This window comes from Lepus europaeus, chromosome 9 (assembly GCF_033115175.1).
Source record: "Lepus europaeus isolate LE1 chromosome 9, mLepTim1.pri, whole genome shotgun sequence".
Classification (NCBI taxonomy): Eukaryota; Metazoa; Chordata; class Mammalia; order Lagomorpha; family Leporidae; genus Lepus; species Lepus europaeus.
In genome coordinates, this window is record NC_084835.1 from 105,269,973 (window position 1) to 105,286,505 (window position 16,533).

General features: G+C 49.7%; 1 protein-coding gene across 3 annotated transcripts in view; it reads right to left on the reverse strand.

The window, feature by feature from the left end:
• FECH (ferrochelatase) overlaps nt 1–16,226 on the reverse strand; it is a 40,361-nt gene extending 24,135 nt beyond the window's left edge. Inside the window, exons 1-4 of one of the 3 annotated variants that reach the window (XM_062201724.1) lie at nt 16,052–16,226; nt 10,668–10,794; nt 2,705–2,824; nt 1,024–1,172 (exon numbers count right to left, since the gene is read on the reverse strand). In XM_062201724.1, coding sequence (XP_062057708.1) covers nt 1,024–1,172; nt 2,705–2,824; nt 10,668–10,794; nt 16,052–16,118 — 463 coding nt within the window. In that variant the 5' untranslated portion in view covers nt 16,119–16,226. The remainder of the gene's footprint in view (nt 1–1,023; nt 1,173–2,704; nt 2,825–10,667; nt 10,795–16,051) is intronic. The other 2 variants (XM_062201723.1, XM_062201722.1) reach the window with 2 other exon arrangements.
• Nucleotides 16,227–16,533: the final 307 nt, after the last annotated feature.

Here is a 16,533-nt window from a genome sequence, read left to right on the forward strand (position 1 = left end):
CCCATGATGTGCTGTGGCATGTGTGGCTGGACAGCACACATGCCCTTGGGCCACAGCCGAGGCAGGCGGCAAACCTCACACTCAAAAGCGCAGTTCAGCCATTTTCCAGCTGAGAGGATCCTAGGGTCTGTCCCTTGGTGCAACAGGAAACAGTGGGTTCTGAGAGCCACTCAGGAGTGAGACGCCCCTTTGGGGCCTGCTCAGTGTGGCTGTCTCCTGGAGGAGCACCCCAGTGTCACACTCCTGTCCCGACCCTGATGTCCTTGATTTGCAAGCAATGCATTTTAAGCACCTTAAGAGGCACACTTCTCAATCTGAACACCCTCACATCAGTGGGTGCAAACAGCAGAGAGCGCGCACCACGCATGCCCTGCAATCCCTGGTGCCTTGGATGCAGTCAGACACAGCCCTTGTGGCTCGGTTGCACATTTGCTGCTTCATTCTGCACACTTCTGTTGCACGTGGGCGTTCTCAGAGCGCTATCACCAGACGTGCACAGTCCTCCCTGTGTCACCTGTCACAGCCCACATGACGCTTCCCTTTACCTTGGTGCTGCTGTCAGGAGCTGAGAGCATTTGCTGGAAGTTGCTTCGTCGCACGTGGCTTGGTGACGGCTAATTCCGCTCTAAATGTTGGCCTCATCAACTATCCAAGTAGAAAGAGCAGGCAGGAGCAGTAGCCTCGATTCATTTCCTAAGGATTTCCTTCCAGTGTGTCTTCTGCTCAGGGAGTGGCACTTCTGCCCTATAATCTAGCTCAATTTACCCCACACCTCACACTTCTTTGGAAACTAACATTCCAAATGCTTGGCTGCTTTATTGGGAACAGAGGAAGGAATGGAAAAGGCTATGCACTGAGCAGATAATGCCTCGAGAACTAAGTGACAGGGTGCTACGTAGAAACCCCCAGAAAATTGGGATTTGCTGGTCCATGCAACAGCACCTGGCATCCAACGCTCTTCTGAATTTTGTAACTACTCTGAAAGAACAAACTCAGTGCCACCGGTCAGTGAAGAGGCCATACCTGTGTGAGGGGACAGCTCGTCCAGCAGCTTCACCATGCCTTCTCCTTGCTTGGAGGTCCACATCTTAATGGGGGAGCCGCCTCCAATCCTGCGGTACTGCTCTTGAATTTTGGAGGTCCGGCGTTTGGCGATGAATGGCCCCAGTTTGCTAAACCATTGAACAGGAAGGTAATTCAATTTTATTCTACCTTAGCAATCTGAGACACATTTTCTACTCATTAATAATAATAATAAAGATCAGCAAAAAATTTTTGAAAGTCCTTAACAAGAGCCTGAGTCACTGGCATTAGCCTGCTCTCTGGATGGAGATGAGAGAGCTAAAGCCAGACACTCTCTAAAAACATCTCTCTCTGCACTCCACAGTTTAGGGGCACACTGTGGGGGGTGGGAGCTCAGGATGCCCAGCACCCATGCAGACAGCCCTGCGTGTGTGCTAGCCACACACCTGACACGTGACAGCAAGAAGCATACATTCCTCCGCATTTAAATAAAGTAGATTGATCCTGCACATACATTTGCATATGGAAGCAAAGACATGCACACATGAATGTTCACTGCAATTCTATAAACAACCTAACTGTCCATCAGTAAAGCATGAGCTAAACACAAACAAAATCATGAAAAACAATGAACCAGATCCATACAATCTATTGTGAAACAAGATAACGATGTCAAGTTCAAAAAAAGACTAACTGGGATGTTAAGGTCTTTTGGCCTAGTGGTTAAGACGCTGGCTGGAAGACCTGCATCCCATATCTAAGTACCAGGGTTTGAGTCTTGACTCTGCTTCCAAATCCAGCTTCCTGGGAGGCAGCAGGTGATGGTTCAAGTACTTGGGTTCCTACCATCCATATGGGAGACATGGATTGAGTTCCTGGCTCTCAGCTTCAACCTGTTCTAGCTCCAGCTGTCATGGGTACTTGGGGAATAAACCCAGCAGTAGGAGATTTCTCTCTCTTTCTCTCAAATTTAAAATTTAAAAAAATGAATAGCAAAGTACCAAATAATGTACATAATAAGCACATTCACATTTGTGTAACAAAGGGGCAGGGATATGTGTGTGTGTGTGTATGGAGATGCTTGGATGTGCATGGACTATTTCTGGATGCAATTGGGCTGACCTCCAGACAGGTAACTAGGAGTTCAAGGTGAAAGACAGTCACTTTTTACTGTAAACACTTTTATACTATTTGCAGTTTTTAATCATATGCGTGTCTTAATTTCTCATTATACAATCCTATTTTGAAAGAAAGAGGGAGGGAAGGAAGAGAGGAAGAGAGAGTCAACAGCAAGGACCCCTGTCCATGCACAAATGAGTAATAATCACTGCTTGCCTGAGCGCTAACCCGCCACTGCCCGCCAGGACAAATATATCTCTAGAAATCTTTAAAGGTACTTCAGCTGTGTCAATACAACCATGATTTCCAGGGCCCTGGCGAGGGAAGGGCTCCAGCAGGATCCTAACGTGGTCTCTCCCTGCACTTCTCAGTCTCACATCCTTCTGACACGCCACAGAAAAGAATGCTGCCACGACCACCACCGCCAAGATACGCGCCGGGACTACAGGCTCTACTGAGGTGCGCCTAAGGGAAAACGCTCTGCTCACGGGACTAGAAAGTGCAGGTGTCTGCGCGATCTGCTCCCATGACTAGAAAGTGCAGGTGTCTACGCGAGTCTCACCTTTGCACAGGAAGTGTCATGAGGTCGCGGTCCAAGAAGAGCCTCAGAAGGAAGTCGTGAACTTCTCCGAGGGTTTCAGGGCCTCCCATGTTTAACATCAATATTCCAGTTTTTGGCTTCCTACCAAAAAAATAAATAAATAAATAAATAAAATGCAAGTTGATTTGTTGCCCTTGTGGCTTTCAAGAGTAGAATCCTGGTTCATGGGCAAACTCTCATCTCACCTGTCCTGTGAAAGGCAGAAACCTACAGGCCCTTCCGCTGCCGTCACACGGAGACCTGTCTGGGAACACACGAGGTCTCCAATTCTCCCCAGGCCCAGCTCAGACTCCAACCTTTGTCTCTGCGCTCCACCCAGGACACAGGTCTTCGCTTGGCTTGACAGGTTTTCCTATTAAACCGTCAGCCCTGAACAAAGCCCCAGTTCTGTAGGCTCGGAGAGTCAGTGGAGAGCTGTGCAATGGTCCTGAGGCTGAAGCACCTGGGGGTGGCTTATGAGCATTCGGGTTAAGACCTCTCCAAACTTCAGGTCTCCTCAACTGGCCAATAGAGAGCTCACTCCCCACCTCAAAACGCTGACAATTCAGTGGGTAGGGTGCCTAGTCACCCGGCAGAGAAGGTTCCCTTGCAGTCTGAAACCGCCAAAAGTATTCATCCTCGCCCATCGTTCTTTCTTCTTCTTTTTAAAAAATATGCATTTGAGGGGCCAGGGCTGTGGTGTAGTAGGCTGCGGTGCCAGCATCCCATTTAAGTGCCAGTTCGTGTCCTGCCTGCTCTACTTCTGATCCAGCTCTCTGCTTATAGCCTGGGAAGGAAGTGGAAGATGGTCCAAGTGCTTGGGCCCCTGCACCTGCATGGGGGACCCAGGGGAAGCTCCTGGCTCCTGACTCTGGATTGGTTCAGCTCCAGCTGTTGCAGCCATTTGAGGAGTGAACCAGCAGGTGGAAGACTTTTTCCTCTGCCTCTAAGATAAAGAAATAAAATCTTTTTTTTTTTTTTTTTTTTTTGACAGGCAGAGTGGACAGTGAGAGATAGAGAGACAGAGAGAAAGGTCTTCCTTTTTGCCGTTGGTTCACTCTCCAATGGCCACCGCAGCCGGCGCGCTGCACTGATCCGAAGCCAGGAGCCAGGTGCTTCCTCCTGGTCTCCTATGCGGGTGCAGGGCCCAAGCACTTGGGCCATCCTCCACTGCCTTCCCGGGCCATAGCAGAGAGTTGGCCTGGATGAGGGGCAACCGGGACAGAATCCGGCACCCTGACCGGGATTAGAACCTGGTGTGCCGGCGCCACAAGGCGGAGGATTAGCCTGTTGAGCCACGGCACCGGCCAAGAAATAAAATCTTCAAAAAATAACATTTGAAAGGCAAAGTGATAGGAAAAAAGGGAGAGACAAAGATCTTTCATGTGTTGGTTCACTCCTAAATGTACACTCCTGGCTGAAGCTAAGAGTCCAGAACTCCATCCAGGATCTTGTGTGGGCAGCAGGGACTGAAGTACTTGGGCCATCACCTGCTGCCTTCCCAAGAGCATCAGCAGGGAGCTGGATGGGAAGCGGAGACGGGGCTTGATCTCAGGCACTCCACCATGGGATGCAGGCGTCTTAAGTGGCAGTTTAACCCAATGCACCACGATGCCACCCTGGCCCATCTTCCATCTGCTCCCTTCTCTTTGGTCCTATGTTAAATTACTGCTGATCTAAATCATTTCTTGCTGCTCTGCCGCCTTTTCTTGCCTCTCTTACTCCTTCCATGCGTGACAGAGTGGTCCTTTCATTTATTCCTTGGTTTTGTTTTTCACATTAAAAAAAAATGAGTTACAGTTACGTAGTGTAAAAGTCACCTTTTTAAACGTTTTTCATACATTCCGAAGCTTGTAATCCCATCCCCACTTTCTGCTTCCAGGCCACCTTCATCACTCTCAAAAAGAACCCTCCTACCCCTTAAGGCTACTGCTCATTCCCGCTCTCCTTACCCTCGTCACCACTAATCTACTGCCTAGAACCATAGATTTGCCCGTTCATGATGTCAGAGTCATGGACCTCACACTTGGGCAGGTTCTTTCACCCAGCATAGAATGTTCCAGATTCACACGTGTTGTAGCAGGAATCACCACTCCTTCTGCTAAGTAACAGCCCGTTGTAGGGCCACGTCCTCATTCACTGCTGGTAGAGCAGCTGTGAACAAAGGGCCTGCACCCCACACCACAGTCCTGAGCGCAGAGGGGTCCACTTCCTCAGCCTCCTCCCTCGGACCACCTCCGACCACTACGCAACACCATTCTTGGCGCGCTCTAACACCTATGATGTCACCATGTCGACAGTTTTTAAGCAAGCGCCAACAGCACCTGGCCTGAACGTTAGGCAGCACAGTGCGCCAAATCTACACAGGCAGAAACCATTTTCTTAATCAAACACACTGAAGGGAGGTGGACATCTGAGCTCTCAGCGGACATCTTTAGAACAGGAGCCGATTCCTGAGGAAGGGGCGGCGGTGCCTTAACCACGAGCACAGGGATTTTTCTGATTTAGACTCCGTCATAAAGAGGAACTACAATCACCTTTCTGTCACTGCCAAACTGGGGGGAGGGGCCAAAATGTCCCCGCCCCCTGTGAGACCCATTGTCCTAGAGGAAGAGGGTTAAATCCCCCTTTTTACTGAACCAAGCAGCTACAGAAGCTGTCGTTTGTATCTAACTTTTCCGCACAGAAGTCTTCTTGCTGAATTAACCGAGAGGTTGAATCTTCTTGATACCTGAAAATTCCAGACGCATTATTTTGTGAAACTGTAATATTCTCTTAATCTTTCTACTTAGACCACCAATCTTTTCCTGGGATCCCGCCTTGCGCCCTCAAAATCTGTGACTCACAATAAATTAAGTGCATTTTTCCATGGACTGCTGCCAGTTACCAGATTACTGGTTGAGAAAGCCCAGGCTGAAGGACTTACCTAAGCCACAGGAGGTAGCAGTGTGCAAACGGGATTTAGGACCGCGATTCTCATCTGCAACACCTGAGCTCAGAACAAGTGCGGCTTTAAAGGGGCTGTTGCCGTACCCTGCGGACCCATGTTGATCTCACACATGAAAGGGCCGCCCGCAACCTGAAGACGCCCAGTACGCATGCACTTCATTCAAAACTGTGTTGTGCATGATCAATGGCGCATTAGCCAGCCCCCGGCCGCCCCCCTGTACTCCAGGATGTGAAGTGCAAAGCCTTAGTCAAGGGTCTCTGGCTCCTCTCCTCTCCAGACATGGCACACCTGAGGCCAGGGGCGGCCTGGTCCAGTTCCCTTTGTTAGGATATAAAACAGAAAAAACATACTTAAAACTTCTTACTTGGAGGGCTGCAGGTGGACAGGAGGAATGACTTCTAGTGTTCTATGGCCAAGGAGCATAAATATAGTTGACAATAATTAATTGAACATTTCACAATAGCCAGTCAAGAGGGATTCTGAATGTTCCTAACACAAAGAAATGCTATGTCTGAGTTCATCAATATGCCAATTATTCTGATCTGATCATTACACATCATATGCATGCACTGAAATGTCAGATTTTAGATATGTGCAACTATTAGGTGTCAAGAAAGAAAAAACCTTTTCTTAAAAACTCAGTTGAAAAGGTTTCAGTGTTTTCCTTTGCTACTTTTTATATTCTGAGACTCTTAAAACATGAGGATTTTCTTCTGCACTATTAAATGTAAATAACAGAAGCTTAAGCTTATCAATTGATAAACAGACATTGATTCTATTCTACCGTCTATAGTCAGCATCAAGAAAAAGAAGCAAAACCCCAGTTCTCCATGAAACCTACAAGATGTAGTTGGCCGGTGGCTCTATGCTGCCTCCAGCACACAGCCCAGCAAACTGCAGCCTCTGCCTCACGTGCTTTGTGAATAAAGTTGTGCAGGAACACAGCTCCACTCATTTGTTTATGCATCGTCTATTGCTGCTATCACAGCAGCGGTGAACAGCAGCCAAAGAGACAGACAGCCTGCAAAGTCTAAAAAATGTTCTCCAGGGGGAGGTGTTGTGGCACAGGGGTCAAGCCACTACTTAGGACACTGGCAACCCATATGGGAGTGTTGGTTCAGATCCCAGTTACTCTACTTCTTTTTTTTTTTTTTTTTTTTTTTTGAGAGGCAGAGTGGACAGTGAGAGAGAGAGAGAGACAGAGAGAAAGGTCTTCCTTTGCCGTTGGTTCACCCTCCAATGGCCGCCGCGGTTGGCACACTGCGGCCGGTGCACCGCGCTGATCCAATGGCAGGAGCCAGGTGCTTATCCTGGTCTCCCATGGGGTGCAGGGCCCAAGGACTTGGGCCATCCTCCACTGCACTCCCTGGCCACAGCAGAGGGCTGGCCTGGAAGAGGGGCATCCGGGACAGGACCGGTGCCCCGACCGGGACTAGAACCCGGTGTGCCGGCGCCGCAAGGCGGAGGATTAGCCTAATGAGCCGCAGCGCCAGCCCCAGTTACTCTACTTCTTTGAGGAGATGCTGCATAAGTGCCTCTCCGGGTGGGGGTGGGGGGCACACCCCCTGAAATTAGAGGCACAGCTGCCTGGAATGGGCACTTCCGCCCCAAGGAATGTGGCAGCGGGAACAGCGGGGGGCTAACGGACATGAATTGGTACCTGGAATATTTTCGGGAATTTGTAAATTTGCACGAGCATCTAAATGGGCCCATCTCTGAGGATTTACAACACAGCTCTAATCCCTATCTTAGACCACCGGACCGAATTCCTTTTCCCAAATCCTTAAGTTGATGTGTAACCTTGCCTACATGCCTGCTGGCTTGTAGACTTGCTGGTGTCCTCTAAGTAAAATTGGGAGTGCAAAGCTATCTAGAGGCCCGCTCTTAGAATGGACACTCTCCTCATTTGAAAAACTCATACTTTCTTTTTAAATATTTATTTAAAAAAAGAGGTTTATTAATATATTTGAAAGAGTTACACACACAGAGAGAAAGAGAGGCAGAGAGAGAAGGGGGGGGGGGGTCTTCTATCTACTGGTTCACTCCCCAGCTGACTGCAAGGGCTGGAGCTTCTTCTGGGTCTCCCACATAGGTGCAGGGGCCCAAGGACTTGGGCCATCTTCTTCTGCTTTCCCAGGCCATAGCAGAGAGCTGGATCAGAAGTGGAGCAGCGGGGACTCAAACTGGCGCCCATATGGGATGCTGGCACTGCAGGCAGCAGCTTTACCCAATAGGCCACAGCGCCAGCCCCTGGTTACTCTACTTTTGATCCAGCTTCCTGGCAATGCATCAGGGAAGGCAGCAGACAATGGCCTAAGTGCTTGAGTCCCTGCCACCCATGTGGGAGACCTGGAGGGAGCTCAGGATCCTGGCTTCAGCCCAGCCCAGCCCAGCCCTGGCTATTGCAGGCACTTGGGAAATGAACCAGCAGGTGGAAGCATGCTTTCTCTGTGTCTCTCCTTTTCTTGTCACTCTACCTTCTAAATAAATATGTAAATCTAAAACAATTTGGGAGCCAACATTGTGATGCAGCAGGTAAAGCAGCTGCCTTCAACACTGTCATCCCATAAGGGTGTCAGTTTGAGTCCTGGTTGCTCTTCTTCTGATCCAACTCCCTGCTAATGTACCTCAGAAAGCAGTAGAAGATGGCCCAACTGCTTGGGCCCCTTCACCCATGTGGGAGACCAGGAAGAAGCTCCTGACTTTGGGGGGTGAAACAACAGATGGAAAATCTCTCTGTAACTCTGCCTTTCAAATAAATAAACCCTTAAATAAATAATTTACTCCCTAACTCTTCGCAGAACAAGGCTCTCAACCCGTGGCATAGTCTGGTGTGTCACCTGGCATCTGTCTGGTCCAGCATAGGCACCAAGTGGCACAATGCCTTGGGGATGTCTGGCATCAGAATGACCCAGAGACACCCACCACTTCCCTACTTTCAATACCAAAAAAGTGCAAATAACCTACGTGTTCCATAATGTCAGACTGGATGAATCAATTACAATTTAATAAACAACTCTTAAGCTATTAAAGTGCATAAGAATATATTTAGATGACGACCTAGCAAACAAATATAATATAAAAATAAAACAGAGCATTATCACATTATGTTAAACATATACCGAGTGAATACTAATGGACACAGAGACAAAATACTAAGATGATCAGGGATTTTTTAAACATTTTTGTCCCATCTGTATATTCTCAAATGAACTATTTTTTGTATTAATATGATATAAAGTTTCTTAATAAAATTGGGGAATTAGATTTTATTTAATTTTAATAATTTAATATTTGTTAAAATGTTTTTTAAGATTTATTTATTTATTTGAAAGTCAGAGTTACACAGAGAGAGAAGGAGAGGCAGAGAGAGAGAGAGAGAGGTCTTCCATCTGCTGGCTCACTCCCCAGTTGGCCTCAGTGGTAGGAGCTGCACTGATCCAAAGCCACGAGTCAGGAGCTTCTTCCAGGTCTCCCACGTGGGTGCAGGGGCCCAAGGACTTGGGCCATTTTCTACTGCATTCCCAGGCTATAGCAGAGAGCTGGATTGGAAGTGGAGCAGCCAAGACTTGAACCTGCACCCATATGGGATGCTGGCACTGCAGGTGGCTTTACCTGCTACATCGCAGTGCCAGCCCCTTAATAATTTAATGTTAAGACTATTTTTGCCTCTAAGATAATACAGTACTGAAACAATTCTTCTTCCAGGGTTCCACATTGAGTCAGTTCTTCAGTTTACACCAAATCTTCATGCCAATCCCTCAGTACCTACGGTTGAAGTGGGAAGAGGGGCAGGGTACCAAGTCCATCTTTTAGGGGCACAGGGAGTTGAGAAGAGATGATCAGGGGCCCCAGCCCTAATTGCCTGTCCCCAGCACACTTAAGCTTATTTAGCACTCCTTCCGTGAATCTAAGATCACACAAGGAAAATAATCAGCACAAAATTAAAATATTGCCTTCTCATGGCTGTTGAACTTTGCTGACAACTTCTGGTCTAGCAGAAAGGTCGAGGAGTTCGGCAGGTCCCAGCTACTTTCTTTCCCTCTGCCTGGTGATAAAGTATGCTGATATCATGTACTCATCTAAGTTACTTCCCTCTGGGTCAGCGTGTGGCACACTGGGTTAGCCTCTGCTTGCAATGTCGGCATCCCATTGGAGCACTGGCTCAAGTCCCAGTTGCCTTGCTTCCAATCCAGCTCCCTGCTAATGCATCTGGGAAAGCAGTGGAAGATGGTCCAAGTAGGTGGGCCCTTGCCACCCACATGGGAGACTCGGATGAAGTTCCTGGCTCCTGGCTTCAGCCTTGCCCAGACCTGGCTGTTGTGACCATGTGGGGAGTGATCCAGCAGATGGAGGATCTCTCTCTCTTTCAAATTAGTAAGTAAATCTTTTAAAAAAAAAATACATAACTCCCCTTGATAAAGCTTTCCATGGCCACTGTACAAAGCAAGATTGAGAACAGTTAGCTTCTTATTGAGGAAGACACTCAGCAGTGCCCTGCCTACCCACCCCCAACCAGCAAATGGCAAAGGTGAGGTATGAAACACATTATTCATTTCTGTAACAAATTAGAAATCATATATATAATCTATAATTAGGTTCCCTGTGTTTCCAGATGAAAAACAATGACACGGTTTCCTATAGAGATTGTGGGTGGACCAGTTATTCTTTATCCTGTACAGGACATGGACTTCGTAGGTATAATTACATTAGGTTCATAAACACATTTCTAGCCAATGTATAATTTGTGTTATGTGACATATTCCAGAACCAAATTCTTACATGATTTACAGACTGTCTGCACTCGACTACGTGTCCTTTATCAAAAGCCCTGTTGGGGGGGAAGGTGAAAATCTGTAGTGGAACAGCTACGGAAAGGAAGCCAAGAACGCACCACACAGTGTGTTCAGCACCTCTCCTTCAGGGCACCTGTATCCGCCAGGGTTTGCATCGATAAAGAGAAATCCCATTTTGTGCCTGAAACTAGACTCATACCTCTTCTCCGGCTGAACTTGAGGTTTTGTACTTTGGGCACGCTGGGTTGTCTCCACGGCGGCGGCGGCGGCGGCTGTACCCGACTGGCACCTCCATGGCTGATGGGCCCTCAAGCTGCCATGCACTGCTGTGACAAAATTAAAGTGCTAGCATGAAATCTAGCTGAACAGTAATTTCTTTTGAAGAGGTCCTCGGGGCATAATTCCTGGCTTTAAACTTTAAAGAGATGCGACGGCAGAGGTGATCTGCTAGCATTGCTCTGCAGGCGGGTAAAGGCACTTAAGGCCTCTCCAAGGTGCTGGGGTGCAGGGTCGCTCCCCTCGCACGGAGCAGGAGCAGCTGCACGGAGGCTTTCCAGAAACCGCACACACCTCCTCTCTCCACCTTGGCCAGACTTTGTTCCAATCCCTCGTGAGAACCACAGCACATTCTGAACGCTGCTAACGGGCAGAGTCTGCTTGGATGACAGGTGAGGGGCTTGCAGAACAGGTAGTGAGCCATTGACTCATGGAATTAAAACTGGGCCAGTTTTCAGTAAGTTATGGATCTCACTCCTGCCGCCAAGTCTTCTCAGGAAAGCACCTGTGCTGAGAACGCCGGTGTTGCCCTTGGACCCTGACAAGGACAGCCTCTGCTCCACAGGGCCCACTCTGGCCCTCCTCCCCTTGCGCCCCACCCTGTGGAGCAAGCAGGCTGCATGGCCATGGGGATACGCCTCCCCCATAGTCCACGCCCAATGTGCCACACCAAGCTCCCAGGAGCCGGGACTCCAGAACGCTCTGCCCTGTCCCCAAAGCCCCACACCTACTTCCAGGGTCTGCGTAGGCCTCTATTCCGTCCCCCTGAGGGCAGATCATGCCATCTGTGTAGGCGATGGTTGGCCTGAAGGATGGGCAAGGGGTGGCTGTTGCTGGGGCCAAGAATGGAACTGGGATGTGCAGACTGGAGCACCTGTGTGTGTGCACAAGACACATCACCCAGGAAAAAGCTGGTGGGAGGCCGAGGAGCAGGGAAGTAGGGTCAGAGGCAGCTCTCCCAAGGCCTCCACATTTCTGCGGGAACCCTGGAGAGTTCAAGAATTCGCCCTTGCAGGCTGTCATGAAGGATTATTTGTCAATGTGGGAGCAGAGCCTATGCTACAGCATGTTAGCCTGCCACCTGACATGTCCTTTATGTGGCTCTCTGGACACACTGACCTGGGACCCACAGGAGTCAGTGGTAGGCCTGCATGGAGAAGACCATGTGCCACACTTGGTTGTAGCATGAAGAGTGGTGGGTTTTACCAGCACAATGAAATTCCACTGGAGCCCTAGCGTAAGTACGTGGGACAGTGGTCACTCCTGCACCCCACGCTCTACACATGACCTCCAACTCTATTCTCAAGCCAGCAGGTGAGAAACCAGCTTGAAACCACTTTCCTCTCCCCTCCTCCTCCAAGCAGAGATGTCCCAGTGAGGAATTCTGACTGCAGAGCAAGCAGACCTGTCTCTGACCCCTGCTGTGTCACTTACTAGCAACGTGACCTGGCGCCAGGGTGAAAGCTGGGCCTCACTTTCCTCAGTTTTAAAATGATACCGGGAATGATGTTGTGGCACAGTAGGCTAAGCTGCCGCCTATAGCGCTAGCATTCTATATGGGTGCCGGTTCGAGTCCTCGGTGCTCCACTTCTGATCCAGCTCCCTGCTAATGTGCCCGGGAAGGCAGCAGAGGATGGCCCAAGTGATTGGGCCCCTGCACTCACTTGGGAGACTGGGAAGAAGCCCCTGGCTCCTGGCTTTGACCTGGTGCAGCCCAGGCCATTACAAGAGTGAGCCAGTAGATGGAAGACCCCCCCCCCTTGTAATTCTGCCTTTGAAATAAATAAAAAATAAATCTTTACAAAAAAATGATGCGGGATGGTACAGTGCCATAGCGGGTAAAACTGCCGCCTGCAATGCCAGAATCCCATAGGAATGCCAGTTCCAGACTCAGCAGCTCCTCTTCCAATCCAGCTGGGAGAGCAGTAGAAGATAGCCAAATCTTTGGGCCCCTGCACCTGCGTGGGAGACCCAGAAAAACTCCTGGCTCCTAGCTCCGGATCAGCCCAACTCTGGCCATTTGGAGAATGAACTAGCAGATGGAAGATCTCTGTCTCTCTGCCTCTCTATAACTCTGCCTTTCAAATAAATGAATAAATCTTAAAAAAAAAAAATGTATCTTGCTGCTGGGATTCCTGTGAGGGTGAAAGCAGATGAGACGTACTCTGTAGTGTCTACCCTGTGATGCGTGCTGGCACTATTTCCACTTGTAAACTTCTAGAGTATAGGAACTACACCTGCTCCGAGGTTTTTTTGTTTTTGTTTTTTTTTTTTTTTTTTGATCACCCAGCATACCTGTGAGATATAGTTATCTCCAGGCCACCTAATTTCCAACTTTCCAGATTGCACACATTCCCAGTGGAACCAATTATGGGAGCCTGTGTTGAACAATCCTCACTAACTCAAAGTGCAAGTGGAGAGACTGACATAAAGAAGTTCGATTCCACTCAAATGTGGTCTCATAGCAACACCCTTGTCCTTTAGACAAGTCTAATTCTGAACTTCATGATGAGATTTCGCCAGGTTGTTAGTCATGCTGCAATGTCCCCAGTTCCTTAGATGGATGAAGCTACATTGGGTTCCATGAGGTATGAGAAGAAAACTTAAGACATTCTGGAATTTGATTGCTGGTAATGAGATTTCCTCCTGTGAATCTAAAAAGCAAAAAAAAAGGAGGGAGAGGAATTTGGGGTGGGACTAGATTCTCCCATGAGTGTGTCAGGATTTCCTGTTACAAGCTTGGAGCTGGTGGGTCTCCAAGTTGCTTTAACAATCGCTGTGTCCTCTATTTACAACATTCTCTTCTCCACGGCTGACTGAATTCCAGAGGAGGGGGAAGCCACTAGTAAGGGTCTTTTCCACTCAGGATTCAGTGTTAACACATCCAACCCACAAGGTAACCTCTACGTACCTTCCTCGAGTGAAGTGAAGGTTCTAGAACAATGAAGACCGTCTCCCACCAAATGATCAGTGTCTGTCTAGCTATAGGAGTTTAAATAAGGAGTCATTCAAAGGACCAGCTGAGACCCCTGAAGAGACCCAGCACCCGCTGGAAGAGGCCCTGCAGGTGTAGGCAACACTGTGCAGACAGCATGTGTTCTGGAGCCACAGAGATCCGGGCAGAAATCCCACATGGGACCAACAAGGCCGGCACTGTGCTTGGGCGGCTCACTTTTCTCATCTGTAAAGGGGTGATAAGGCCAGCCTTGCAGGGCTGCTGTGAGCACTGGGGGTGGGGGGTGGAGTGGAGGCCCTATGTCCCTCCTCAGGAGCAGTGCCTGGCAAAGAGGTTAAGAACTCCCAAGAGTACAAACTGGCCAGCTTATGAATTAAGCCTGGTGTTTCTGCCTACTCTCCTTATACAGTCATCAATAAAAGTAATTAAACTGAGGGGCAGGCAGGAAAGCTGATGATGATATCAAAAAAAAGAATTTCCTAACTCCTGGACACACCTGATAGGTGAGTCACTGAAAATACACTCATAACTTAAGAAGCCCAGGGGTTAAAATAAATAAAACTGAGCATTTAAAAAAAACTTTAGGGGCCGGCACTGTGGCGCACCGAGTTTAAAGCCCTGGCCTTAAGTGCCAGCATCCCATATGGGTGGCCGGTTCTAGTCCCAGCTGCTCCTCTTCCCATCCAGTTCCTTGCTATGGCCTGGGAAAGCAGTAGAAGATGGCCCAAGTCCTTGGGCCCCTGCACCCACGTGGGAGACCTGGAAGAAGCTCCTGGCTCCCGGCTTCGGATCAGCCCAGCTCCGGCCGTTGCGGCCAACTGGGGAGTGAACCAGTGGATGGATGACATCTCTCTGTCTCTGCCTCTCCTCCTCTCTCTGTGTAACTCTGACTTTCAAATAAATAAATAAAATCTAAAAAAAAAAAAAAGATATAATTCATATAAACAGGGGAACTTTAAATGTTAGTGGGAAGTGGAATTAAAAGATAAGTTTATTTTGGTGGAAAATGCTTTAACCCATGCAATTTTTTCTAGTATGCATTTTCTATCAACACGGTATAAGGAGACTTAATTTATATAATACAAATATGGGGCATGTGGCCCACTCAGGAAGTTCCTCCCTAATTTTGTAATATGTTGAACAGAGTATAAAACTTCACTTTCCCATTTAACTTTGAGTATTCATTTTTAGGATATTACTCATTTTTTTCCTCACCTAATGTCAATTCTTTCATATCAACCAAAATGAGTAAAGTATTATAATTACTCAAAATCAGAGTCTGTATCGCAAATGGCCTTCAAATCTACTGCTATGGTCTCTGAACACTTCCATTTAGTTCCTTAGGAGCAGACAACAGATTGTTTAAAGTTCTCGTGCTGGTCCAGGAGCTGGGGTCGGCCAGGGTTGGAGAGCTCGGTGAAGGCCAACGGTAACTCAGCACTTCCTTCTGCACTGTGCCTTCCTGTGCTCCCCAGGGTCTTAGTGAGCTGATCCCATTGTTCACTGGTCCTTACGATTTTTCTAACACAGGCTATGTAATAAGATACCGAGGTTCAGAGTGGAAGCTCTCCACTCCCTCTAAGTAGGTGCCAGGCTGATGCACTAGGGAACTTAGAGAAATAAGTCAGGCTGAATGCATTAAATAAGCTGTGGACACGGTGAGTACCCACTGGGCGCCAGGCATGGTGCTAGGGTGCTAGGGTGTTCACTCACTTAGCCTCTGCTCATCTCCATGGCACAAGGCGAGGCCTGACTGCTCTCCATGGACATGTCCCAAAGCTCAAGCGAGGCTGGGCTCCCAGCTCAAGGTGTTCACAGCTAGGAACACCGCCCTAACCAGGTGTGTGTGAGCCAGCGTTGGTCCCATCAGCTCACCCGCGGGCCCAACCCACATCCACAGTCTGTATCAGAAACGTTGAGGCTGCTCAAGGAGCGCAGGTGATCCCCAATATTTCTAGCAGACCCTGGCCCGGGCTGCCCCCACCGGCTAGGGCAGCACAGGTGCACCGTAGCCTCCACGGGCAGGAAGGGGGCCGCAGGGTGGACGCCCGCGGTGAGGGAGGTGACGACCGCGCCCCAGTCCTCTCGGGGGCAGACCCTTAAACTTTCTTTCCCTCTGGAACCTCCCCACCCCCACGCTGTTACTACAGACTACCACTGCTAGGGCTCACGACCAATCTGCTGACCGACGGACTCCCTCCCTGCGGCTTCCCGGGGAAGCCAGTGCTCCCCTCGTCCCTCCTCCCAGGGGAGGGCCCGTCCCTGGAGTGAGCGGCCCACTGCCCACCCCCACCCCCAAGCCCCTGGCCAGGGGTCCTGGCCTCGGTGGTGGCCGCCACAGACCCACTTACACGGACAGCGGAACAGGGCGCCCGCAGCTCGCAGGGCCGCAGCCATGTTTGTGCCGGCTGAAAGCATTTCCGGGGCAGCCCGAGCCCGGGACCGGGGTTCCTCGCGGCAGTGCGCTCAGGTACCGGCCCAACAGACGCCGAACCCAGGGGGGTTCCCCCCGCGAGCCCCAAACCCTTATCCCGCGCGGCCGCCCCTTGCTCCCTCGCTCATTGGCTACCTACCTGGTCGGGGCGGGGACTCTGGGGCGGGGCCAGACGGGAACACGCCCCTGGCGTAGAGCCCGCCCTATGGCACGCTCCCATTCGCTGCCAGGAAGCGTGGTCCCTGGGGCGGGACAAGAGGGGACACGCCCCTCGCGGAGAGCCCGCCTTACTGGAGCACTCCGATTCGCTGTTCGGGGGAGGCGTGGTCCGGAGGGCGGGCCAGACGAGGGCACGCCCCTCGCGGGGAGCCTGTCCGGGCTGGAGCCCGCCCCTGCATG